Below are 27,940 nucleotides of genomic sequence, written 5' to 3' on the forward strand. Positions count from 1 at the left end.
TAAATCAATTTTACCTGCAGAATCCATAGGGGATTAAATAAACATTTTAGGATTAGATAAAAGCAGGCTTCTTCTAGATGTTTTTTTCCCCAATGTTCTAAGTCTTTGTTACTAAATTCTTGTTTTATTTTCTCTTCTTTTCAGTTACTCAGATAAACATTAGCACCTTTGAATTACGGACTCACTCTTAAAACTAATGGCACTTTGCACTGTGTGACCCAATACAATTGATAGAATTAGTCCATGCCTCTTCTGATTTCCCTCTAAACAAAAAGAAATCTTGTTTCCCAAGTAGAATGGGGTGAACACGGTTTGGTGTAGGGCAGCTATTATCAAGTCACTCGGGTTTTTGGAACTGGGGGAAGTATAGCTACGTGCACTCAATACCCCTAAAACTAAAATCAAGGTGTACGTTTCAAAAACGTGAAGTCAATGAATGAATAAGATAGAAGCCATCTTATTTCCAGGACTCCTGTCACATTAGGACAAGAAACTACAATTGGTTAGGTGTTTGCCTACCGCATCTCCCAACGTGATGCCAATTCATTTACAAACACCTGGAACATCTTTACTTTGCATTGTGCATGAAATAGTGTTCCAAGGGGACAATGGTGACACATAAGCAAACACATATTGGAACAGAGAGTGAACCAAACTGGTGGTAAAAACATGACCTTCCTCCATAAGGTCAAATAGTTTTATTTTGATTCAACACTACAATACAGTATATATCCATAAAAAAAAGAAAACTCTATGGTGTATATAAATTATTCCTTCCATTCATCAATTCTTTTCTTTCCCACTACAGCTTTGGTACAATGTGATTTCAGTATATAATTTTTAAATACTTTTAGCATCACAAACTCAACACAAAGTACAAAACTAATAATCCAAATGAAGGATATTATAATCTACACAGTGGTGTTTAGTGGTAGGAGAAAATCTTACCTTGATGAATTCATGTCACTAGCTAAGCTATAAAGGCATATCTAGCAGACATGACAGAAATATGCACCATTAACCAGCTAATGTGTGTATTAGTCTTTGTGTGTGTGTGTGTGTGTGTTGTTGTTGTTGTTGTTGTTTTTACAGAATATCGGCAGCGACCATCTGAGTGTTGAGTGAATACAAAAGTCCTCGGCCAGTGTCCCACCTTGCTCCTCTTGCCTCGGTGGCCATGAGTCATCTCAAGAAACATGCCACAGCCAAAGCGCTCAGAATTTGACCTGCCACCCGGTGTTGCTCACATTTGCACAGTTTGTCCTGCAGCTGGCTGACATCACGGGGACAGTGCTGGAGGGGCAGTGTGGACCGATCAGCCTAAGGTTGTTCTGAGGGGTCGGCGGTGTGACGCTACAGTACACAGGCATCCCGGTGGCCTGGAGGGACCCTTGGCCTGCCTGGTTAGGTAGCATGATTGGCTGTTGGTAGGACTGCTGAGGCAGTCCTTGAGAGCCCTGGGTCATTGGCACCTGGAGGGAGACACAAGAGAGAGCCCTTCGTGAAGAGGTTGGCTTTGCAGGTCCAGGGGGCTGCTGCAGTGTCACAAAATGTACTCAAGCATTTGGGTTAGACCTAACTGGTCACCCTCAGCTGTTTTACACTGGGCAAGTCACATAACCTCTCTGATTCCCTAGACCATTAGCAAAATGACACCTGCTCAAAGGGCCACTGAACATCTTGCAGGGATGATGTGTCGGTGCTGGGACCTGTCTGGTGAATGCTCGGAAGGTGTTGGTTCTGAGCTTCCTTCCTTCCTTCCTCTCCTGTTACCCTCCAGGGACTGGATTGGCTCTCCTGCTCTGGCTGTCACATGGCCTGGAAAGCCGCATTCCCATCCTGGTTTTCTGCAGATAAATTGGCCTGGTGTCATCTATAGCAAAAGGGGCTGTTGTCCCAGGACTTAGCTCACTTCAACTTCAGAGAGCACGAAGCTGAAGGTAGGAACCGATGCGACGTGAATAAGTACTGTCAGTGTAGAAGGCCTGAGGACAAACTTTTTATTTTGCTTTGGTTTGTTGGTTTGTTGGTGTTTGTTTGTTCATTTCCGGGTCAGAAGTAGCTGGTGCAGCTAATTCTCATGACCAAAGCATTTCCCTAACCCTTCAGTATATTTCAAGACGTAAATCACAAAATGGTGTGTGGCATTTTTTAAAAACCTAGGATGGGTTTAGTCAAGAAAATGCAGTTGGTAGGCCCTATCCACATGCCCTTTAAATAAATCTGAGACACTCTATTTCTTTTAAATTAAAATTGTGGTAAAATGAGTGAGTTTTCAGAGGCTGTGTACAAAAATGAATGGACGTTTGTCATGAAGGCTTTTTCCCAAGTAGGCAAAATATCAATGGCCTATCCAAAGGTCTTCGTGAATAACACTTTAGACTATAGAATTTTCTTCCACAAAGAGAAGTTTAAATACCATTAGCAGGACATCCACCACCATCGTTAGAGAAGCATGCATGTCCCCCATTCTCTACTTTTCTTCTGATCTCGATTCAAAGTCAACCATCGGCCCTGCACCCACCACCCTGCCAACCAGCCAGTTACAGGGCATCCCCACAGTGTCTAGTTGGGCAAGTGCTACTTTATAAACCACAATTTCCCAAGCTGCTGCCATGCACCTGATAAGAAGACATTGCTGGGTAGGAGACCATCAGGCTCTGCACCGGGGCCCCTGGTTGGGTGCGCATCACGCTCTGACTCTGAGGAGGCTGCTGCACTCCGATGACACCCTGGAACCCTTGTTGTCCAGGCAGGACTGGCTGGTAACCTGCAAAGAAAAACCACCTTTTGAACTGCCTGAGCCAGGAAGAACGCAAGTGATATTTCATGGCATCAGAGCACTCGGTCGCAAGGCACCCTTTGGACCTCCCAGGCTTCCTTTCAGCCCTGTATTATCCAAATACTTATTGCCTAGGAAGGTGTCCTTTTGTGCTAAGAAGGGACAAGATACTATGCCTAAAAAAATCACTGATATTCACATCCTGATGCAGAATGGTCCAGTGAAGATGACTGGATGACGGTACATTTTTTTTATGGTACAAAGACAGGAACCTGTGTTGGTATCGTTTGACAGCTCTAAATTATACCTCCGGTGTTTGTTGTTTGCTCTGTTTCAATGGTATTTGGAGTATTCGTACATGATCAAGTGGTTTTTCTTCTAATTAAATTGACTCATTCTCTTACAACCTCACCTTTCAGCAAAAGCACATTTTACCCAGTGATCATCCTACTGTTTGTTAAGTGTCTATCGTTCTTGCCCTAGTGAACAAAATGATTCACCACTCTGACTAATTCAATGCCTTAGACAAAAGGCAGCAACTAGAGGAAGATATGGCATGCTTTTTATTCTGTTTCAACACCAGCTCCCAGGAGAACATTCTGGTAAAACACTCCAATAAGTGACCATGTACAATGAATAGATAATACAGAATGCAGCACTTAAAAAATGTATCTGTTGTGTCCTTTTGAGTAGGTCAGTTGCTTGGGCTTCTTTCTTTTCTTTTCTTTCTTTTCTTTGAAGTGGATCACAATTTATTTCTTGTGATTATTTTAATCCCCACCCCAAGTGGCTTCAAATGCATTCCTTTTTTTACACAAAGTTTTTATTTATTTATTTTGAGAGAGCAAGAGCAGGGGCGGAGTAGAGAGAGGGAGAGAGAATTCCCAAGTAGGCTCCATATTGTCAGTGCAGAGCCTGATGCAGGGTTCAAATTCATATACCGTGAGATCATGGCTGGACTTGAGATCAAGAGTGGGATGTCTAGCCAACTGAGCCCCCCAGGCCCCCCGAAACGCGTTCCTAAAAGATGTGAACTGTTCTCATAAATTCTCGGAAGAAGGTCATGAGTTTGGTGAAAGTGATGGGGTGGTAGAAAAATAAAACAGTTTCATTTCATGATGTAAAATATGGTCTTTCCAGAGCTCATACTACGAAGCCTACTCTTTAGAGAAAGTAGAACTACTGACTTAACACAATTCTCTTAGATTGGGGCGCCTGGGTGGCTCAGTCGGCTGAGCCTCCGACTTCGGCTCAGGTCAGATCTCACATTCGTGGGTTCGAGCCCCGCATCAGGCTCTGTGCTGACAGCTACCTCAGAGCCTGGAGCCTGCTTCTGGTTCTGTGTCTCCTTCTCTCTCTGCCCCTCCCCCTCTCATGCTCTGTCTCTCTCTGTATAAAAAATAAATAAAACATTAAAAAAATTAAAACACAAACACTAAGTTATGGTTGATCACCAGATTTAAAAAATCAAAACAATCAATATGCATTGTTAATAAATGATCTGCATTTTGAGTGCATGTGAGAGTTTTAACTTTCTATGGACGACAGATAAAATTACTTTCTAGTCTTTGCAGAGGACAATATCTTGTTCTCCTTTGGCCTACATACAAGAACCTTCACTCAACTTAGAAATTTTGTGGAAACAATGGCTTGCAACTAGTCCCTGAGTTAGGAGATGGGCTCCGTTGGTCACACGAGATGGAGACGAGCTGTCTTCAGTCTGGAACACCTGAGAGAACAACATGTCTGGGGAAAAGCCAAGCTCGTAGGCCTGGCCCTGAGCCTGCCACTGCGGGCTGGGGGACAAGGGTGGAATTTAGAAAAACACTTTTGATCTTTCTGTGTCCCATTGTTTGACATTCATATTCGTCACCCTACTTCAGTTTCCAAGTGGTTTTAACTTACCGAGTTATTTTAAGTTTTTAAAAGGACATCACACATTAAGAATATAATTAAGGGTTATGACTGTTTCCATTTACTTTGTGCCCAAAGTCAAAGCCTTCCCTGGACATGCTCTGCAGGCCTACATAAGACTAAGAACATCAGCTCACGGGGCTGCACACCTGGAAGGTTACAGGTGATACAAAACACCCACCAGACCTGGGAACAAGAAACTGGGATGAGGGGTGCCTGGGTGGCTCAGTCGGTTAAGCGTCCAACTTCAGCTCAGGTCATGATATCACAGTTCATGGGTTTGAGCCCCACGTCAGGCTCTGTTCTGTCAGCTCAGAGCCTGGAGCCTGTTTTCGGATTCTGTGTACACTCCTTTGCTCTCTGACCCTCCCCTGCTCATGCTGTCTGTCTCTCTTTCAAAAATAAATAAAATATTTAAAAATTAAGAAAAAGAAATTAGAATGAAAGCCACGTCATGGTCCTCACTATTTCCCAGAATGCCTTGTATGCAGAGGCATCTGGGAGACATTTATTTTAACACTGCAGACATACCTTGTTTCATTGAGCTTTGCTTTAACACGCTTTGTGGATACTGCATTTTCTACAAATGGAAGGTTTGCGGCAACCTTCCTTCAGATGAGTACTATTTCTCCAACAGCATTTGCTTGCTCTCTTCTTTGTGCTACATTTTGGTAATTCTCAAAGCATTTCAGAGTTTTTCATTACTCTGTTTGTCATGGTGGTCTGTGATCAGTGACCAGTGACTGCACCTTGAAGAAAGCTCAGATGATGGCTAGCCTGTTTTAGCCATGGGTGTTTTTTAATTAAGGTATGCACATTGCATTTTTAGACATAATGCTGTGCTATACTTAATAGACTACAGTACAGTGCAAACATAACTCTTATATGCACTGGGAAGCCAAAAAATTAGTTTGACTCACTTTATTACAATATTCACTTCGTTGCGGTGGTCTGTACCTGAACCTGCCACATCTCTGAGGTACACCTCTCCTTGCAAACAATTTTTTTCTATTATTTCCCCTGCCTAGATATATCACCCTAATGCATATATCTATTGGCCCTGAAAAATTCTGCTACTTTACTATTTTTATTATGATATTATTCCTAGCCGTATCAAACTCATTCTTGCAAGAATTGTTTTACGTGTAGGAAAATAACTTGATACAAATGTAGAAAAATTATTGCCAATAGTCTTCCTTATCATTTAATTCCATAGCAAAGAACAGACAATGTGAACACACTTTACAGTCCATGTAAATATAATAGAGCCTTATTTCTGGCTGGAGACTCAAAGCACAGGTTGAAAAGGTGAAGAATGTCTTTTAAAATTCTGACTTCTATCTGGAATATGGTGAAAGCCCGTGGGTTTTGCAGAACATGCATAGCTAAGATGGGAACAAAAAGAGAGGAGGGATGAAGGGGGGAAGGGAGAAGAGAGGCATGGCCTTGCTTCAAAAGATTATTGATGTATTTGCTTATTGAACCCTTCCATTCTCTCATAGTCATCTTCAAAATGCTCAAAAATAAACTGATATAACCTATGAGAGATTCATTTATCATACCAGCTCTTAACCAAAATTGGGGTGAAAGGAAAATAAGTCTTTTTTTTAAAGTTTATTTATTTAGTTTGAGAGAAAGAGAGAGAATCAGCCTGGAGCTTGACATGGGGCTCAAACTCACAAACCACGAGCTCATGACCTGGGCCAACACCAAGAGTCAGATGCTTAACCGACTGAGCCACCCAGATGCCGAGTCTTATGATAATATAGCTGTTTAGAACTACAGGAGCAGAACGTCTTGCTAGGAAAAGGAAGTCCACCTCAAATAATATTCAAGGAGAGCAAAAGCTTCTGGAGGCTGTGTGGCCCCATCGCAGTCCAGGCCCAGACCTGAGGGTGTGATGCATCGTTGCCAAGAGCACTGATGCAGTGCACAACAGTGGCTCCCTCCCCAAGCAAGGAGGACTTGTGAATGTAAAGACTCAGTTGTGCAGAAAGAGCCATGAGCCACCAGCTCCGCACTGGGGCCACACAGTAAACACACTTAAGGCACATAAAGACTTATGGGGGAAGCGAATAATGCTCTGAAGCTTCAAAACAAAAACTTAAGTGAGGGGAAGCCCAATTTACATTTATGAATCCCATCCATTTCTCAACATGCTCCCCAGGCAAGAGATCTATACCTAGAATGGTTTCCGTGGAGCTACCCATTTCTTTAAATTACATTACAGATGGTGGGTAGCAGGATGGCCGTGAAGACAGGAGGCTTTTTGGAATGTGAATCTGAGCCCTGGTCCAGAAATAGACCAATAGAAATGCGAGACCAGTGACCTAAGAATGAACTAACAACATCTGCCCGGGACACAACCTGCCCGAAGGCGAGATGGCAGAACTGGAGGGAACCTGCTTATCTCGTCTGTTCAAATGAGAAATATGTTCCACTTTGTCAATTCTTGGCTGTGAAATGATCACTTTTTCATATTTATTGAGGATTTGCGGGATATAATGCATCTTACAAAGCAGAAACAGCCACAGTAGCTGCCCCGTAGGCTTGCTATGGAAATCGTAAAGACATTAGCCAGTTTTATTTCTTTTTCAGCCAAGATTAATTCAATTTTCAAGTCCCGTGTATCATTTGTTTTCTGAAGGTAAAAAGGTTAGGAATGGACAAATGGATCCTATCAAATAAAAAAATGCACTCTGCTGAGATTGAAGGGTTGTAAGATTAAAAATGTCTGGATCTGGGGCACATGGGTAGCCACGTCAGTTGGGCAATCTGACTTCAGCGCAGGTCATGATCTTGCAGTCAGTGAGTTCGAGCCCTGTGTCGGGCTCTGTGCTGACAGCTCGGAGCCTGGAGCCTGCTTCAGATTCTGTGCCTCCCTCTCTCTCTGCTCCTCCCCTACTCGCACTCTGTCTTTCTCTGTCTCTCAAAAATGAATAAGCATTAAAAAAATTTTTTTTTAAATATCTGGATCTTATCAATCTGAGATGTAAGAGTGTTCTTAGTGAAATACAACAGTTATTGACTACTCTTTGTAGTCTGAGGAGAATTCATTTCTATTCTGTCAAGGAAATATTTCTCCTCATACACCACAATTATGAAAAATCAGAATGTAAATTGATGAGGGACTATAAGTTGGCAAGATTGTGACAGACCTTATTTTAACTAGTATTTGAATACTCTGTTACAGATCCAACCATTGGAAACTGAATGAAATGGCAAAGTAGCAAACTGTATCTTCAGGGTATCGCTGCTTCAGCTGTTGTTGGTTACATGTGAAGGGGGGAAATGAGTAATTAAGAGGGCAAGTGTCTATAAAACAAAATAATGAGAAGCTAGCCAGTTCTTATCACTTCCACCAATGCACCCGAGCACTGTAATATACATGCTGTGTTTAGTAAGTAAAATATTCTTAACATGGTGGGCTGTCTTCAAATATTAAAATCAATAATTTTTAATATAAAAGTTACTTATCTTGAAATGATAAGATGTCAATATTTTTCCAAGTTCCTAGGGAACACATGAGTTATCACTGAATCCCAATTCTGCTCTTTGTAAATAGCTTTGAAATGGAATTACAGTAGGTCAACTATGGCAGGGCTGGTGAAGAATATGAAGAAAAATGCTGATTCAGAACTGACTTCTCCCTCTGCTGAATTTTTATAGTTTGCACCTTGTGACATTTTCCAGTATCTTCCCAGTTCTGGTTCTTGGTTTCCCATCAATTCCTTTACACTTTCAGCGTTTTTGAAGATTTCCCATTATAGATGAGATAATCAGTTATATTTGTTGATCACTTAGTCTAATCCAAACAGTGAGTTAAATGCTTTTACCCTTTGTCATGAGAATGTTATTATGAGACAGCCACTATTATTAAATTCTTTTTACAGAAGAGAAAACTGACTTAGAGAGGTGTAGGGCTTTTTCAAGGACACACAGCTACTAGGAGAGAAGGCTTGAATTTTAGTTGTGGTTTTCTGACATCATCACCCTTGCTGATACTCACTAAATTATAGAACTATTTATTATACACTATTCTAATTCTCATACCCTAACAAGTCCTTTAGTGTGTCGGGTAGTTAGTGGCAATTCATTGCATTATTTCTCAGTAATTAAAACAATTAAGCAGACAAGACTTATGATTCACACTTTGCTGAAGACGATCTTGTTAGTATCAAAGAAAGGAAATCAAAGGAAAGCATGACTTCCCTGTCAAAACCAAATCAAATCACTCAATAACATTTTCAAAGTCTTATTTCTCAGATTAGGGGACACCAGACAAGCAGTTGGGTTGGAAAAGGGTAGGGGTAAGTCAAACAGACTCTAGTCTCTTCATTCACTTCATTAGTTTCTAATAAGTTGACACTATAGTTTTCAATTTCTAGGACCATTTCGAATAATAGCTCTCCTCACACTCTTTGAAGACTTTGTATAGTTACTCTGGACTGTTTTCTCAAAACGATCTTAAAATATCAGGCAAAAGTAACTTATGCCTATATTAAATGAAAGAATTACCATTTGACTGTTCTAGCCAACTGGTTGCCTCTGGGAAAGGCGCTTGGCCTTTGGAAACAAAACAAGTATTAGTAGTCTGAAAAGATAAAAATAGGCAAGAGAAAAGAGGTACATAGAGGCTCTGCATCTGACCTGGGATGTCAGATGAAGGCCTGGAGATCCCCCAGGCCACTTAGAGACGGTTCTACCTCTGGAGTTTATAGAGCTTTCATTATGCTTTCTAATTCTGTGAATACTCTGGCTTTCTTCCAACTTTTACTTGTTACTAGGCCATTGTCTCTATGACGGGGAGTCCTTTCCAGCTTCCTCTATCTATAGCATCTTGGGGCTCAAGGTAGCCTTGGATAGAGAGAATGGATATGCAGCATGATAGCATGGTATCGCTATGGTTTTTTGAAAGAGGAAGCACTGTCTTATGCTTTAGGGAGGCGGATTTGGGGTAATGTCACCCCACACTCATGTAAGGTGGATAATGGCCTCAATCAAGATCTCACTTCAGGCCTCCCAGAAACAGGGCCCCTCAGACACTAAGGGAGACATGTGATTCTGGCCTTTGCAGATGCGGGCCTGTCCCAGTACAAATCCCAGGTGATAAATCCCAGGTGTGACAACATAGGCCAATTGGGCTCAACTTTGACAAACGAAGCGTTAATCTTTTGAAGCACTTGCCACTATGCCAAACTCTCAATCTATGTGACCTAAACCCTAAGTAGGACGTTTAAAACAGCAGAGTAGTATACTCGGACGCCTGGATGGCTCAGTCAGTTCAGCGCCTGACTCTTGATTTCTGCTCAGGTTACGATCTCATGGTTCGTGAGATCGAGCCCTACAACGGGCTCCATGCTGACAGCATGGAACTTGCTTGGGATTCTCTCTCTCTCTCTTTCTTCTCCTCACCTGCTGAGGCGCTCTCTCTCTCTTTCTCTTAAAATAAATAAAACGTTAAAACAAACAAAAAACCCACAACAACAAAACACAAAAGAGCAGTATAAACTAGATTGGAAAACATTTTTTTATCTCTAAATCTGTCAAAAAATTGAGAAATATGAAAAAAATACCCAGCCTGGAAACAATAATCAGATACTATTCTGTTCTTACAGATGAGGTAAAATAGCATAAAATGGTCCCTACAACTTCAGGAGGAGAAGTGCAATCAACTGCTTTTTTTTTTTCCCTTTTTTCTTTTGGTTAAAGCCCATCAGGTCTTCTTTCGTCTTTGTGTAAACATCTGCCTCCACCTCATTTACGGGCTGTGTCTACACGCTTCCTCTTCTTCTCCTCTCCATCTATTATCCTGTTGTTTTCATTTCATAGGGACATGATGCAGAATGACCCAAAGGGACTCTGCACGGGAATGGATGTGATGCAGCTCATGTCCTGGCAAAGACCAGTCCAACCTAATGAATTTGAGGAAGGCTGTGACAGGCTCTACGTGGGAGTATGCTTCCTGAAGCTGTGGCTTTCCTTCACACGTGTTCTTTTGCTCATTAGCTTTCACGCCGCACAGACTGTAATTCTTAAAGCCTCTCTCCTGTCCCCTGAGAACATCCCCGCATGGGTCATTTTCTAATGGCAGTGCACATCAGATGAACCAGCCTATTACTGCCAGCTCGGGGGCCTCTTCACTGCAATTATACCATCCTGATCCATGTTATCGCAACTACAAAGCTGGTTTTCTTTCTCTGTCTTTTTTTTTTTTTTAAATCAGGGCAAACATGAGAGACATTGTTGAATGACTACAGGAATGAATCATTCATGGACTTTCAATGAATGCCTCCGACAGGAGCCGCACTGAATCCCATTTTAAATGGAAGAGGCTGTCATATTATTGAAGTCATTCTCTGAACCTTCCCGGCCCGGAGTGCCGTGCTGACAGCCAGAGAGCTGCAGCGACCCAGAGGGAGAAAAGCTGCATAAAAGCCCGCAAATGTTTTACTTTCTTAACGAGGCTGCTGCAAGAAGATAAAGCCGGGTCCCTGCGTCTCTGCACCTGTGTCTGAGTTAACCACGGGTATCATACAGCCAGGCTGGGTGACAGCCCAGTGCCGCCGAGACACCGTGAGGACCTCTCTTCTCAGAAGAGGCTTGGGGCAAAGTCAGGGTTGGAAATGGCTCTAATCACTGGCCCCGTAATATCGGGCCCACCCAGTGGGCATCTTCACTGATGATTTGGTGTTGATCGGCGGCTCCAACAGGATAGTCGTGAAGTCAGATGTCACGGGGTTAACGTCACTATGATCAAGGGACCGTCCCTGTTGCAGGGCTGCAGGCTACAACTTGGCCCCGCTAACTATTTTGAAAATAAGTGCTGTGGACGCAGATTCAATGAGTGGAAATCTATCTATCACTGCAACTAGGAAAACGAGTTTCCAGGCAACTCATGGGAATCGGAAGTGCCTCCTTGATATAAGAGTGCATTCTCCATGATTTTTCCCAAATAGCCAAAAATAATTTTCTTTTCTTCCATTCCAGACTGCCAAGAGTTCCTATCCAAACCTCTGTGGTAGATTTAAGAGTATTATTGTTCTAGTGGTATGGCCTTCTCAGAGGCAACAACACTGATCTAGGGCAGGGACAAGGAGGACCTGAACTAATGCAGGGGAGGTAGGAATGGAGGGAAGGGACATGCACTGAAAGAAATTTACGATGTGAATTGTGAGGAATTGGCATCTTGTAGTTTTCGGTATCAGATGCTTGATGGAAGTAGACTGAATACCAGTTAGCCACTGGAAAACTGACTCTGCAAAACAAAAGCCCTGATTTATAGCTCTTGCCAATTTCCCTGGTGTAAACATTCCCACCATGACCCATTTCAAGCTACAAACATCTTAACAACTCGCTGGCAAGATTCTTGATTTTTTTTTTTAACAGTTTGCTTGTGAGCCACAATGAGCCAGCTCAGCACAGTGATACCACCGACCTAAATTCAATGTCACACAACCAGATTTTCAGTTCAGTTTCTCTGGTTTTTTAATCCTTCCTTTTCAAATCTTATTTACTCTTTTCTTTGATGTTTGGCATAAGGATGATTATAAGAGCCATTCAGACAGCTTAGGCAAGTGGTGGGCCCAGATGTGAACAGAAACTTGCAGAACACTAGGATGGCCCTAGGATGGAAGCCTGTCTCGGACTCTAGGATCCCTGACAGGGAGATGTGCCTGCGGTGTGAGTGAGGAAATGGGGAGCCTGTGAGGGAAGGCTTCCAGGACATCATTTTGGACCTGGTATTAGAATAGGAGTCAGTGTTTGCTAATGGAGTGGGATGAAGTGGGAATAATCATAATAAAGGAAGTACAACACATGGGGCACCTGGGTGGCTTAGTCAGCTGAGCGTTCGATTTCTGCTCAGGTCATGATCTCACAGTTTCTGAGTTCAAGCCCTGCATCAGGCTTTGTGCTGACAGTTCAGAGCTTGGAACCTGCTACAGTTTCTGTGTCTCCCTCTCTCTCTGCCTGTTTGAACTCTGTCTCTCTCTCTCTCTCAAAAATAAATAAAACATATGGAGCAGCATGGGAAAAGCCAAGAGATGTGGGAAATATGTTTAAGAACTGTAAGTATTTAGAGGCAGCAGCAGGTTAGAAATGAGAAGAGGCAGTACAAGGGGAGAGAAGGGGAGCTGGGTTCAAATCCTAGGACTTTGAATACCATTTATGAAACTGGAACTTAAGGTTGAAAGATTTAGGGTACCATGTAAGGTTTATAAGCTGACCAATGAAATGGTGAATGGCCACTTCATAAAGGTTCCTCAGGAGTTACTTGGGGGTTGCATACCTGGAGGTAGAGAATCTCCTCCTGGGAGGCCATGGCAATCACCTAGGGCAGAGACAATGAAGACATGCACCAAGCAGGAATGGTACGGGTGGAGAGAATGGACACATCAGAGATACTTAGCATGTGAACCATCCGACGCTGGCATCTAGGAGCTGTAGGGAGGAGTGACAGGAAGGAGAAACCCAAGAGTCAACCTCACATTCTGTTTTGGTTGGGAAAGTTGACTGTAGTGCCTTCATTGTGAATGCAAATACAAGTGGGACAGGAAATGGAGATAAAGCGGGAAACACAGGAGCAAGAGAGTTCTAGAGCTCAGACCCTCAGCCTGTCTTAGAGGTGCAGATTCAGACGTCCTCAGGGCACTGTTGCTCTTGGAAATGGTATATTCATGAGTACATGAATCCAGGCTGGGGAGACACACCACATGGAGCCCTTAAGGCACATCAGGATTCAGATACTGATCTGAGAACATGACACCTGAATAGCAGAATGAGGAGTGATAGGAAAATTGGGAGAACAAGAAGAGAATGGTAGGAAGGCGAAAAAAGGGAGAGATGTGTTTCAAGAAAGGGAAACGTGTCAATGGCTCATGCTATAAAATTTTTGAGAGAGAGGAAATGATTCCTGTGGTTCAAAAATATCCTGGTGATCTTGACAAAAGCAAAGGCAGTGATGGACAAAGCAGGCAAGCCAGAAGGAGAAGAAAGAAAGGGGATTCCTTTGAAAAGTCTGACAGTGCGACCAAGCTGTGAGCAGAGAACAGAGCAGAGAGCTAGAGGGGCACATAGGGTTGACAGGATTTTGTGGGTTTGTGCTGCTGCTGTTTTGACATGGGGTGAATGGAAGAGTTTTTCTATTTTGGAAAATGAAGTAAAAAGTAAAAGATTTAAAAATCAGGAAAGAATTAGAAAATGTATGAACTTGTCAGGAGTCACAGTACATTAAACATCAAGGGATACACCCAATCGGGAAGTTTGGGACCTGAGTGACAGAGAGTCTGCATTTTCCCTCCCACCCAGCTGATCAGTGTCACCTCCTCACTATTACACACCTCATCTGACTTAGCAGTAAAATAGCTTGGGTCTTTCCTCTCTGCCAAGTTTATTGAAGACATAAGACAGCTCAGAGAGCTTATGAGGAGGCGTGACAAAATGCTGGAACAGAATTTGAGAAAGCAACAGAAGATACCCAAGGTAAGTTCTGACAAGAAGCTGAAGGAAAGAGGTCCTTAGTCATTTTATGAATCTGATAAGTGTTCCGTTCAATAATGAATTGAAATAATGAAGGAAGTCTTGATTAGAAGTGAATGAGAAGCCCCTTGTCCAATGAACTCTCTATTCAAAATCAATCAATAGAATCCATTGATATGATGACCTGCTCTATATTATCTACTGAAGTAGGCAATCAAGTGAAATTTCCATAAAAACAAAAACAAAACAAGCCTCAGTAAGATGTCTTCTGTTACACGTTGGACACATACTCTTTGAACAGACGTGCAAAAATGCCAAGGGCTAATGTTTTCAAGGTATATTTTTTCTGATTTTTCCTTTTTTTCCCTTCAGGTCTGAATAAATATGATCCGTTTTGAACCTCAGCATGCTAAAATTTAAAAGTTCAATTTATTTATATTCACTTACAACCCAAGAGTGAGTGATTGTCTCTATATTATGTAATGTGTAGATAACACAAAACAAAACAAAGCCCACCACAAGCTTGATAAAAATGTATGCATTCTACCTACAACTCCAAGAACACTGTGAAGGTAAACCTTTGTACTGGTCTCTTTATAGAGTCTGAGCAACATGACTTCTGACTCCCTAAAATTCTGTCTCTTTATCAATATTCAACAGATGACCCCAAAACAAAGCCCCTGGTAGCAGATGATGTCACAACTCTAAGCGACAATAAAGAGACACTTTCCGTTCATCTCCATAATCCTTGGTAACGGCAATAAGAAATACCTTTAATCTCACCATGTCAAGAACTGTTAAATAAAAGTGTTGTTTCATCTGGACTGAGACAGTGATCAGAAGTCTTCAGCCTCGTCTACACAAATACAAATGTGTTCATCTTTTCAGCTGGAATAGAAGGCCATAGTCAACACGTAAATCTGATTTCACAATAATTAAGGTGAAAATGAAATTGTGGGACACATGGTGTGTCCAGAAGGCTCTTTCAATCACCCCTTTGGGGCAGGCTGTCTCCCCATGACAGAGCAGTTTCATTTTTTAACGGCCTGCTCCAGGGTAGGAAGAGCAATGATTCAGATCATTCACTTGTTAATTTTTCCCTTTAACCTAAAACATCCGAGGGTGCTACTCACATTCCACATGCTTCATTGCTTTATAAGCACCCCAATGGAGTACAAGCATTTTAAAATAGTCACAATCTTTCTTGCTGGAGGTTTCCTTCTAGGACTAGGAAGAACCCCTTACATGGCACAGCCAGCTTTCCAAACCTTAGGCAGAGGGAGCCCTCTGCGCCAATGAACAATGAGATGATGTAAACCCACTGGGTCTAAGAGAGATGACAGAGGCCTCAGGTTTTGTCCTTGGCAGGACACCAGGCCATTCTGAGAAGGACCTCAAGAAAATGCTGTTCAAGGTCCATCCTTACCCAGCAAGGTTTGCACCTGGCATCTCAGGGCTTTGTGTTCTCTCTGTTTCACTCCGTCCTGCCTCAGCCTTCTCCCTCCATTGCTGATTGCCTGCTTTCCCACCCAGCCAGAAGTCTTTCCCCTGGGTCCATGGTTCTTAGTGGTACCCTGCATATGAATAATGCAGAGGGCTCCTTAAAACACGAATCACTGGCCTCCAGAGGCATTGGTTCAGTAGGTTTGCATTGGGGCCTGAGAATTAGCATTCCCAACAAGTCCTTGGGTGATGCTGATCCTGCTGGTTTGGGACCACGCTTGGAGAATCACTGCTGGCCCTTCGTTCTCAATAAATAGTTTTGTCTTGAGTTCCTATTGTCTTTTTTTTTTTATTTCTTTTTAATGTTTTATTTCTTTTTTGAGAGAGAGAGAGACAGCATGAACAGGAGAGGGTCAGAGAGAGAGGGAGATACAGAATATGAAGACAGTCTCCAGCTCTGAGCTAGCTGTCAGCACACAGCCCAACACAGGGCTTGAACCCACAAACCATGAGATCATGACCTGAGCCGAAGTCAGATGCTTAACCGACTGAGCCACCTAGGTGCCCCTGAATTCCTATTGTTTAACCCACTCATTACTTTTCCCTTTATAAAGTGGGTGATGGGATCTGGCAAATCACACTCTGTGGGATGCCATCTCTCCTCTTTGACTTAATTTACATTATCTGTAAAAGGAAGACAATCCTCTTCTCGGTGGGTGTGAGGAAGGATGAAGAGCCCCCTTGTAAGACACCTCCCAGTATCTAAGCACCTGGTGATAATCAACACGTGTGAGTCCCTTCCTCTGTTCTTTGCACTTTCCATCCTGTATGGACTTGGATTATGTTTTATTACTTATTCAGGTCCTGCTTTCCAGGGAGATTACGATCCTCAGGAAGAGTAAGTCTATCTTAGACATCTCTACCTAGCCTAGGATTCTCCATGCAATACTTCAAGAACATTTATTGACAGCTCTGATAAACCAACAGCTCCTACTACACTCACCCTATGAGAATCCTTGTGTTAACTGTTATGTGATGTCACATAACAGAAAATAAGCTCACAAACACAAATTTGAAAGAAAATAATGAAGAAGTGATGGGCTCAGAACAGAGAGCCCAAAGTGCTGCCTGTGCATGATGAGCAGCAGATGGTGAGGGATTTGTCACCTCCACAGTAGAGCTGACTAGATGTCAACTACTTTCTTATTGGACCTGGAGCCCACCCGGCTTGTCTGCAGTAGCTCCCAACAGATTTCTCTAAGATAACACATAGCAGGGCCTTAGGGAAAGAAAATGAGCCTTGGAGATTCAGGGAACTCATGAATTACAAAAACCAGAATCAAACCATCTCTTTTTAAACTTATCAGCCCAACCTTATTCCAATGTTTAGATACAAATATTAGCAGCTATTAACCAACAGTTCATATCATGGATTACTAAAGACCACCCTCGCACTAACTCAAACCAGGAAAAGCAAGCCTTCTCCTTATGGCATCAAAGCGAGTAGTAACCCTTATGGCATACTCCTTACCATACTCACTGAGCTAAGCACCTATCCGTGGGTACAATTATTATCATCATTTGACAGAGGATAAAATGAAGCACAAGGAATTGAATAGACAGGTCAGGGCCACATAGCCCTAAGTACCAGACTGTAGTCTACTCCTTTCTCCTCTGCCCCCCACCTTGGGGGCCTGGCAGGCAACAGAATTCCACTTAAATGATTCATCTGAAGAGATATTAATAAAGACAGAATTGCCAAACGAGTAGGCAATTTAAGGGACCGATTAGTGAAGGAGGCACCCAGATCCTAACGACAGAGGGGCCGCTGTTTTCACTCTTTGGCCTGCAGGTCTTAGGAAAGGAGCCTGGGTTAACAAGCCAGTAAGAGTTGGAAGGAGCTAGCCTAAGGACCAACTGCATCCATGGGCAGGCAGGGAGACCTCCCTCTCTCTTGGCTCTCTGATCTCTTGCTCCTGATGCCTTCTACTACAAGAATCACCTGGAATCCCCAGGCCAAAGGCATTTGAGAAGGACAGTCTTCAGGGTGAGAAGCGAAGGAAGGGGAACAGCTGGGTGTTGGAGGGAGAAGCGAACAGAAAATAACGCCACCCCCGCTTCCTTCCGAACATTACAAGGAGTAGGTTCCCATGTCGGGCAGCATTTCCCAAGCTACCACACCAACCTGCGCAAATAAAGATTTTAAAGAGAGTGTATAATGATTTTAGCAAAGGTTTTACAGATCTCTTCTTTTTTTGCTTTCAAAATTTATCCTTTCTAACACCTGATAATATGTCAGACTAGGCACTTAGCATGACTGCTTGGGCAATTAAGTAAATGTTAACTCTCACATTTGTATGTCATTAGCTATTAGGGCAGAATATTTGACTCTCTGCCCTACTGCTGCCTTTCCACTTTGAGGAAATGGCAATGTTTGTAGGGAATTGATAATACTTAGGAAGTACTATTAAGTAATGTTACTGTTTAAATATCCTGTAATGCAAAGGAAAAAGTTAAATTATGATTCAACTCTAGCGGTACTACTCATCTTATTTGAATCTGACATTTGTATTCACTGGCGGCAGAACCAGATGGCTGAGATTGAATGGGTATCAAGGGGCAAGGCTATTTCAGGGGAGATGAGAAAGGAAAAGGGAGGATCTAGCTTATTTCTACCATGACCCTAACTGACCCTTGTTTTCCCCATGCATGTTTGGTTTGGAAAGCGCTCTGTTATAAACTGGTCTTAAATTTGGTACGTATAGCCACAATTTTTTCCCAAAGATTTAAAGCAACTATCAGCAAGATGAAATAGTATGAAGAAATACTTAAAATGAGACTTTAAATAGGACTTCCATTGTTAAATCTAAGGAGTTTCTGATTCCTGATGGAAAAATTACAGACAGAAGGCCAAGGTTACCCTCTTGCACCCATTGGCTCTGTGACTGGGGACGTTATCTAACATCATTGAGCTTTGTTTCTTTTGCCTCTTAACCGGGAGCTGGTAATTCCCAACTTCCCAGGGCTTTTGTGAAAGTCAAGTAGACATCAGGTAATGTGACCAACACGTTCTTCAGCACGTGGTATTTATTATGTGGTAGCTGACACTTGCTTCTACCAAATGATGCTACAGAAATGAAAGTATTCTTACTTCCTCCAGCATCGTGTTTTAAATGGAGAACAAACTGGGTATTGATAATACCAGGATGGATCCCCACGTACCAAAAACAAAAACCAAACCAAACCAAATCAAAACAAAACACCCCTGAAAACCTGGAACAGCCCCTTTGACCTGACCACGTGGAGGCAGGCTTCAGTACACCAAATTTCCTTATGAGCCAAGGCACGGTCATTAAGGGCGATTTACATGGATGTGACCATGGGTATTGCAGTGATTGTACTCCTTTGCCCTTGGATTACGGAAAGTATAATCTCTAGGAGCAAAAAATCAGCAGCAGGGGTTCTGAATGGGAAGGTAGACAAGGTACCCAGTATCGCAGGGGATGGAAAAGGCAAGCTGGCCATAACTGGGGAGCAGATGTCCAGGAGGGATCATCTGGAAAGGCATTTGGCCCCAGCCAAATGGGGCCCCCCAAGCACTGGGGAAGCACTGATCTCTAGACTGTAATTTTTGGAGAACCAGGGTACCGTATCCTCTCTTTCAAGGCTCTACTCCATGTCTGTTACCAAAGACTCAGCAGAATGTGAGGCCTCCTTTTGTTCCTGCCTCTGGTCTCCTAATCAAAGCTATTCTTGCACCTCCCATAGGCTTTGTGCGCTCCCCCTGATCAGAGCACTCAGGAAAAGGAGCGCTCTTCTTCATCCAGAGCTGTCTCAGAGCAAAAGGTGCTCAGTGCACCCTGGGCTCAGGCAAGGCACCTTTTAATTTTTTCTGGTGACATTAACAAGCCATTTGATAATGGGGTCCCCTGTCACCATATCAAAGATAAGACACAAAGCCACAGCCCCTTCCTCCGCGTGCTCAGGCCAGCTGCTCGTGGGAAAGGTCATCCCCTAACTTGTTAGATGATTGCATTGCCTCCCCACTTCTAGAAACCCTGGGATGTTTGCAGAGGGCAAATTTTCCACTTTATGAATATTTCTAACACCCATTTTGCACTATTTTTTGTGCTAGACAATTAAGCAAGAGATTTTTAAGAAAAATTATAATGTTTTAATTATTATATCATTGATTATATGATTCTTTCAAATGCAATATTTAATTATATAATATGATATATATGATATAATATATTGTTTTCTATAACTATGGAAACAAAAGGCAACTATGTTTTCCTTAACTATGTAAAAAAATCATGATTTGTGAGCAAATATCTTTTGAAATGTTGTAGGGGGTGCCTGCGTGGCTCAGTCGGTTAAAGCCTCCAACCTCAGCTCAGGTCATGATCTCACGGTTTGTGAGTTCAAGCTCCGCATCGGGCTCTGTGCGGACAGCTTGGAGCCTTCCTTCAGATACTGTGTCTCCTTCTCTCTCTGTTCCTTCCTGGCTTGCAAAAATAAATAAACATTTTAAAAAATTAAAAATAACTCTGAAATGTTGGGCCTGGGCAACTAAATGAATAATAAAATGAGCATTTTAGCTAAAGATGTATTACAGTACAAAAACAAGTGTGAAACATGCTTTTTAACTTGACTTTCATGATTTTTGTGTTTTGTTTCTAACTGATAAGACAAGTTTCATGCCATTTACTACAAGCACTTATACACACACACACATACACACACACACACGCGTGTGCGCGCACACACACACGGTAGATTATAGATAGCCTCTATTCCTTCTAAACAAAAAGCCAATTTGGATGTAAATGTCATCATTTTCCCCTTTTAACCTGTGGAATGCATTTATTTATTTACTTTTAATCACTAGTTTTTAAATACATATCATCTAAAAGAGCACAAAATGAAGATTAAAATCCACCTCTCTCACTTCCAATATTTTATAAAAAAAAAATAAGAGAGACGAGGTGCCTTGGTGGCTCAGTGGGTTGAGCAGCCAACTTCAGCTCAGGTCATGATCTCCCAGTTTGTGAATTAGAGCCCCGCAATGGGCTCTGTGCTGACAGCTCGGAGCCTGGAGCCTGCTTCAGATTCTGTGTCTCCCTCTCTCTGCCCCTCCCCAACTCATGCTCTGTTTTTCTCAATCTGTCAATAATAAATAAACATTAAAAATTAAAAAACAAATAACAGAAGCAGATTTGGCAATTATACATAGGGGGACCATATGTGTCCATCAATGCCTGTTGCTCTAGTACAATTATTAACTGCCTTCCTTCTCACTCTCTAATGTGTAAGGGTTCACTTGGTGAACTGTACTGACTATGCATGTGTGTGTACATAATAACTATGCACTATATATAGGTACACATATACACACAGATAAATACACACACAGGTACTTTTACACACACGTGCGCCTTTGCATGTGTGCATATACGTACATACACATATGTATACATAAGTACAGTTCTTATGAAGATAGTGATGATTTGATTGAAGTGAAGTTAGAGGAATTTTACTCTATGTGCTGCCCGTAACTTCCATGGCAACATCTGCTGTCCTTTGTCGTCCTGTCCTCAATCAATGGGCCCTTATGCATATAAGTTAAACAACGTATGGCTCAGAATTAAAATGATTTGAAACAGGGCACCTGGGCGGCTCAGTCAATTGAGTGTCCAACTGTTGATTTCGGCTCAAGTCATGGCCCAGGGTTGTGGGACTGAGGCCCACATCAGACTCTGCACTTGGTATGGAAACTGTTTAACATCTTTCTCGATAGCTCTGCCCTTCTCTCCCACTTGTGCTTGCTCTCTATCTCTCTCCCTCTCTCTTTCTCTCTGTAAAATTAAAAAAAATACTTCTGAAACAGTTTGGCAGATGATTAGGTTCCAAACAACGCATGAGTGACTGAGCGAGGGCAAGCTTTCTAGCCTCCCACTCAGAGCACATCTTCAGAGTTATTTTTCTCAGGGGCGGACAGGGGCATGGAGTGGTTATATTATTTGATGTATTAATCTTCTTTAAATTGGCCCATTAAATGTTTTTAACAGCAAAGGACTCCCAGAAATCCCTAAGTCCAGAGTTTGGGAAATGCTGTTTAATTTCCTCACTCATCTTTGAAAGGAGAACAACCACAGAGGTCATGGACAGTTCATCAGTCAAGGACATTGCCATTTAACCATCACAGAGGAGTAGGGATCACGTTGAGAATGTAATGAAAGTCTGGAATCCTTTTTCTAGTCAGTTGTATCCAGGCACATACAAAAAACATTTTGCCTAAAACTGGCTTTAGGAACTGGCTCTAGGAACTCTAGAAACTCAATCACAAAGTCCAGAATTTAAAACTCTTGATCTAGCCGGATAGCTGAGCAATTCTCATTCTTTATCATTCAGATATAGACCAATTGGAAAGGAGTCTGCTTCTCAATACACTCCTCTAGCAAGACTCTAAGTATTTTTTTAAACATCTGATAGAGAAATATTATTTTTAAAGAAACTAATATACAGCATAATGTCCCAAAGTGATTCTAAGTATTAAACAGCAGTGGAAGGAGGGAGGTTGGGATTCAGGAACACACAGAAATACCTTGGTATCGATGAAGACCAACTGAATGTCACTTCAACAGGTTCAGGTGTCTATGATGGATCCAACAAGGACTGCCAAAGAAAATAACGTGCTTCTTCGAGAGGTCTTTGTGAATTGAATATAAAAGGGAGTCTGTCCCGTTAGGGACATCCCAAGATATAAAGTCTTTCATTTAAATGCCTCTCATTCAGTTATATTTACAGCTATTTTTTTCCAACTGCTTGCATTATGGGAAATCCATTTTCATCTGATATGAATTAGTAAGCATACTTTAGGGGGACGATCTCCATCCTACCTCTGCTACATTCACAAAGAACGCTTGCTTAACTGTTAGGCTTTTGTACCCAACCATTAGTACGACACCCATCTAACTGCAGAGACAGGACACACACGCTGTTGTACCAAAGTGATCACAATGGGGTCGGCACAACCTTCCAGTAAGAGTGTCCACTGAGCTGACACTGTGCCCCATTGCGCTGTCGGGGAACAACACAAAGCTACAAATGGCCGTATTTAAATAGATGTAGCCGAAAATGTGGTGCAGCATAATAATTAGTTCCGTTATTAACTGACTGAAAAACACATAGAGCTGTTTCTTCTGAGAATACAATTTTAATTAAGGCAAGTTGGTATTTCAGCAGGGGAGGGCCCTTGGAAAGCTTCTATGATGAAATCTCATGACCGTTAGGTCCTACGCAGCCTGGCATTATTAACAAGATCACGATGAAGGACGGAGACGAGCAGTTTAAAAATAGATGATTACGCAGGCTTTACCTAGGTGTGAACGAGCTGCTATCTGATAGCTCATACCACAACCACATATCTGATGACATCTCGGCGGATGCACACATTTTATCCTATGATCAGGGAAAACATTTCTGTGGGAGGAAGCAACGGCTACCCCTGTAGTTTGTAGGTACACACTGTCAAGTCATGAGAAGCAGCGTATTGTAGGAAAGACCCAGCCTTGGGAGACGGGCTCCTTTGTGTCTCCTAGAGCCATACTTCCCTCTGCCAAACCTCCATTTCCAACATCTGTAAACGAGGAAGGAGACACAATTGATGGCACCTCTCCCTCAGGACTGGGGTGAGGATTAACTTGCAGAACACCTATGCGGAAAGAATCTGGTATATCAAAAGCTGCTTTTATTTAGAACTGAAAACATCGATTTGGAGTTAGAAATTCACTTGCTGCCAAGAGCAATGCCACCCCCAGGGTCTGCCCAAAAGGCATCAGGTGCTCATAATACGCTGAATCCTCAAGACGATATACTTTTTATTCATTTTTTAAGACTCAGCTTTAAGTCTTATGAATAATAAGGAATTCAATGCTTAGGCTGAAGATATGGCTACAAAACCCGTTTCTTGAAGTACAAAATCCTTTTGATCTCACTTCAATAAAAAGTAAAAAACAAATCTATGAGCCTGCTGTAGGCAGAAATAACTGCAATCTAATCATGCCAGGCTCGGTCACAGAAGTGCAGTTCTGGAAGAACAGCTGATCCGGGTTCCGGCTCGCACTACACTGGGAGGCTGACATCAATACATCAACCCGGGGCAGAGGTAGGAAGCTGTTCTCAGGCATCCTAAGCCCTTTAATTTATCTGAGGCTACGGAATCTCGGATCACCACACAGATGATTGCCCAAAATAAAGTGGGATAAAAAGAGAGGAGGATTATATCATGTAGAAGTACATTCAGTGGACCAGAAAGAAAACAGGGTAGTTTTGAAAAGGTGTAATGGATTCATGATGGAGAATGCAAAACTGTGGGGACCACCCAGGAGAACGCGAGCTCACCTCTGAATACAGAAAACGTGCCAAGTCTCTGAAACGCGTCTGTAACCGATCACTGACCAACCAACTGCTTGGCAATCTGAATGGGAGTTTATAACTTTACTCTGCCCTATGGCTCTGAGCAAGTCACTTTCTCACCTTTGGTCTTAGTTTCCTCGCTGGGCAGTATGACTCTAGAGCTGGGGTCCTGAGCTAACCCGGGTCTTTAAGCTGTCTTCTAATAGTCTAGAAATGAAACAGGATTGTTTTATTGAAGACAATTAAGTAAACGATTTCTGGTGCAACTTTTTGAGCTCTGAGGTATGTCTCCCAGTTAAATATCTTTTCTTTGATCCCACTGCCAAGAGTAGCTGATGCTAATTCCAGTTCAACAGATGCCCTCAAATGCCTCCAATCGTAAATGTGTCCAATTCATCAAAGGTTACATTTCTGACCGGGCACAAAAACCAGCTGCAACCAAAATTAGAACTAAATGGCTTCAAAGGACAGCTACATTTGCTACTTTCAAAAGATAATAGTGAGCCTAAACCAAATCTGATAATAAGTTTGTTTAAAGAGAGAGAAAAAAAAAGAAGGATCCTTCCCGATGCGAATTGGATTTTTATTGAGTCTGTTAAGGTCTGTCTAATCAATATTTTTGGGAGAAAACAAAGCAACCAAACAAACAAGCAAAAAAAAAAAAATCTCTTGACCTGAAGAAAGGATGGTCCAAAAAGCCTTTTACAATATGTTGTTAATGTGTATCACTACCCAGTGATGTTAAGTCACTTTTGTTCTTCTTCCTGAGCATAATCCCCTATGAGATGGCTTTGGGTTATTTATCTTTGTCTGATTTTCCCCACTGTGTTTTCCCCACACCCTCCATAGTGGCAAAGCCTGCACTCACAGCAGCCGCCCAGTAAATGCACTGAATCGATGTTGATAGACTCCCCAAAGCATTACCACCTGGTATTATGTAACATTTCACCTACACATCTTGTTTCTGAAGAGTAGAACCCAGAGGCCAACAAGCAAAACAGGCAAAGGACAGCAACCTATACCTGGGTCAGGGTAGCCAATGTGAAGTCCACATGGGAGGAATTCGGACCTTCAACTGTTCTGACTTCCGGTCCCTCCAGACACGAGCCTAACTCCCAGGGAGGGGCCGTTTCCAGCACATGAGAGAGAGAATTCTCTCTCAGTGGCGCCTCAGGTCACACACATATGAATGCCGTGGCTTTAGGCAAAGCATGTAATTCACTATAACTGTTTCTTAGGTGAAAAATGAAGAAGCTGGAGGATTCCTCTAGCTCTGACAAGTCACGTCCTTAATGTTTCACCCATATTGACAGGCATTCTTCCATTCTACTTTGAAACCCTGGTTCTTTAGTGACCATTCATTCATTCTATCTGTCACACCAAATAGCCATCTTACCAAAACAATATATCACAGCAGTGATCTCCCACATCTCTCCCCATTGCTCCGTAAGTCACCTACATGATCACAAAATGCCTATCTGGGCACACAGGACCGCCGCCTGGGAATACAGCCGGCAAGCTACTGTTTCTGATTTTCACAACTGGTGTTTCATTCTTCTGTGGCGTATCCACCATGCTCAGAAATGACGCTCAGCAATTGTGTCATCAGTACAAGTTGGCAAAGTCACTGCCCGCCACGGAAGGCTTATAATCAGATTATCACTCACTGTAGTGAGGAAGGCTGGGTATAGTCCAGGCTGTTCTTCAGGGGTCTTCAAAACCATAGCATCACCACACACAATGCCGTTTGTGGTGAAAAGAATGACATGGTCTTTCAGAACATTCGGGCGCCAGATCATCTGGATACAAAGCTGCACTTCCAAAAGTAAACATGGCCTGAGCTACAAAAGCCTCACACGGTTCCCAAGACCAAGAATGCTGAACCAACCTTACTACCAAATAACCCTTAAAGAAGGTGTCATTGGAAAATCCAAGCTCTTCTTTCCCAGGCCAACCTGGTGAAAAGAAAAGAGATGAATGAATAATTTTAGACATCCAGAACACTGAAGTCCTTCTTTAAGAGAATTTAGAAGCCCAGATGGGGCTCTGCTGGAAAGGGCATCGTATAAAACAGGGTTGGTTTTCAACCCAGAGACAATGAAAAAGCAGCATATTTCAGATGTTATTTTGCTCACTAACTGCTGTGGTTGAGAAGCTTTCTAGCTGCCTGTAGATTTCCACTGATGCTACGGGTTCCTTTAACTGTGACAACACAGCAAATTGTGGTGGGTCACGTGAATCGTGAAACCTCTTCTCAGTGGGCTGCATATCCCACACTTCCTCAGACTTGTACACTTCTTTTTGTAGTTAGGGGCGAGCTGCTGTGAATTTTCAAGCCAAAGCACTACATGCCCTTCTAAGCAAGGCCTTTACTCTCACACTCTGTTTTCCTAGAAGATTGCCTTATCTGTTTCTTGGTGAGGGAGCAGGACTTTGGCTACAGAAATGTATATTTTTCTAGGCAGTTAGTAAAGAAAGTTTGCTCCAAATTACCATCACAGGGGCTGCATAAATAAAGATTGCCCTGGGACAATCTCATGGACTCCCAAGAATAAAACTATAATCTGACAAATTATTACTCATAGAGTGAGGAAAGCCATCCAGCAGAGGAGTGATGAGGCATCTCACCAACAAAGGATAGAGGAAGACAGTTATCACAGGGAGTTTAACAGAAGCAAAGCAAGACTGTGTCAAGGAGTCAATATCCCGTGTGGTCTGAGTAGTGGACCCAGGGTCCTATCTCCTTGGGAACCACAAAGTGGAGGTAGACATGGAACCTTGTCCCAGAAACTCTTGCCTGAAACCTTGCATGTAGGACCTAAGCTGAGGCTGTTCTTTGTTTCCGTGTCTGAGGTCTTCCATGCAGGAGTGGAAGTGTTATCTTCAACTGGGATAACATCAGACAACAAAGTTTAATAATCTATAATTTTAAGATGTTTATTTGTTTTGAGAGAGAGAGTGTGAGGGAGGGGCAGAGAGAGGGAGAGAGAGAATCCCAAGCAGGTTCTGCACTGTGAGCGCAGAACCTGATGTAGGGCTCCATCCCATGAACCATGAGATCATGACCTGTGCCAAAACCAAGAGTCAGATGCTCAAGTAGCAGGCATCCCCCAAATCTATAATTTTAGAGGAGAGGATTTCTCACTGAATGAGAGAACAGACATCACTCAAATAAGGGGGCCACCATGACTATAGTCACACAGGGGTCCTTGGGAGACACATTTCCTGTTCCTACTGCCCCGCTGCTGTGTCTGAGTTCCAGCTTTATGAATGGTTGCACAGACTTTTACTTTCTCATGAGCTCACTTTTACTTTTTTGAGTTATAGATACACACAGTCACAGAGATAAAGAGAGAAATAGAAAGAGACAAAGAGGAAGAAAGACAGCTCATAATTTCTTCAAGGAACATCTACCCAGGCTTTACACAGGTGTCAATTCCTTTATTGTAATCCTTTCTCATTTCCACAACATTTCTAACTCTATAGTAAACTGTGCCTTCAAGATGAACTGAGGTTATTGAAAAATATCACATTAGGATTTAAAGAATGCAATGACAGAATGACAATAAATTCCAAGCATTTAATGATAAAAAACAATTATAAGCAATAATACTGTCATACTGTAATAATTTTGAAAAGGATGCAGGTGGCCCTTCAGTGAAGAGACAAATGAGAATGAATCATGCTCAATTAAGCACATGAAAAACATGTAAAACTCAACATGTTACAATGGAACCTCTAGTAGAAAGCAAATTTTCGAATGGACTCCATATAGAAAAGTTGCCAATTACGTGTGCAAGGGACTGTCCATGAAGGATTGCTGTTGTATTACTGGAGACAGATGTCTACCCTTTGCACAACAAGGCCCCTATTGTTGTAGGATTGTATAGCTCTTTTCTT

The 27,940-nt window shown here is 42.4% G+C and overlaps 1 protein-coding gene across 14 annotated transcripts in view; it reads right to left on the reverse strand.

Annotated features, from left to right (window-relative positions):
* Positions 1 to 656: 656 nt before the first annotated feature.
* ARPP21 (cAMP regulated phosphoprotein 21) overlaps positions 657 to 27,940 on the reverse strand; it is a 152,991-nt gene continuing 125,707 nt past the window's right edge. For all 14 annotated transcript variants that reach the window (XM_029940468.1, XM_029940467.1, XM_029940464.1 and 11 more), the window contains 2 exons: positions 2,622 to 2,770; positions 657 to 1,472 (listed from right to left, as the gene is read on the reverse strand). In XM_029940468.1, the coding sequence (XP_029796328.1) occupies positions 1,215 to 1,472; positions 2,622 to 2,770 (407 nt within the window). In that variant the 3' untranslated portion in view covers positions 657 to 1,214. The remainder of the gene's footprint in view (positions 1,473 to 2,621; positions 2,771 to 27,940) is intronic.

The sequence above is a fragment of the Suricata suricatta genome, chromosome 5 (genome assembly GCF_006229205.1).
Source record: "Suricata suricatta isolate VVHF042 chromosome 5, meerkat_22Aug2017_6uvM2_HiC, whole genome shotgun sequence".
Classification (NCBI taxonomy): Eukaryota; Metazoa; Chordata; class Mammalia; order Carnivora; family Herpestidae; genus Suricata; species Suricata suricatta.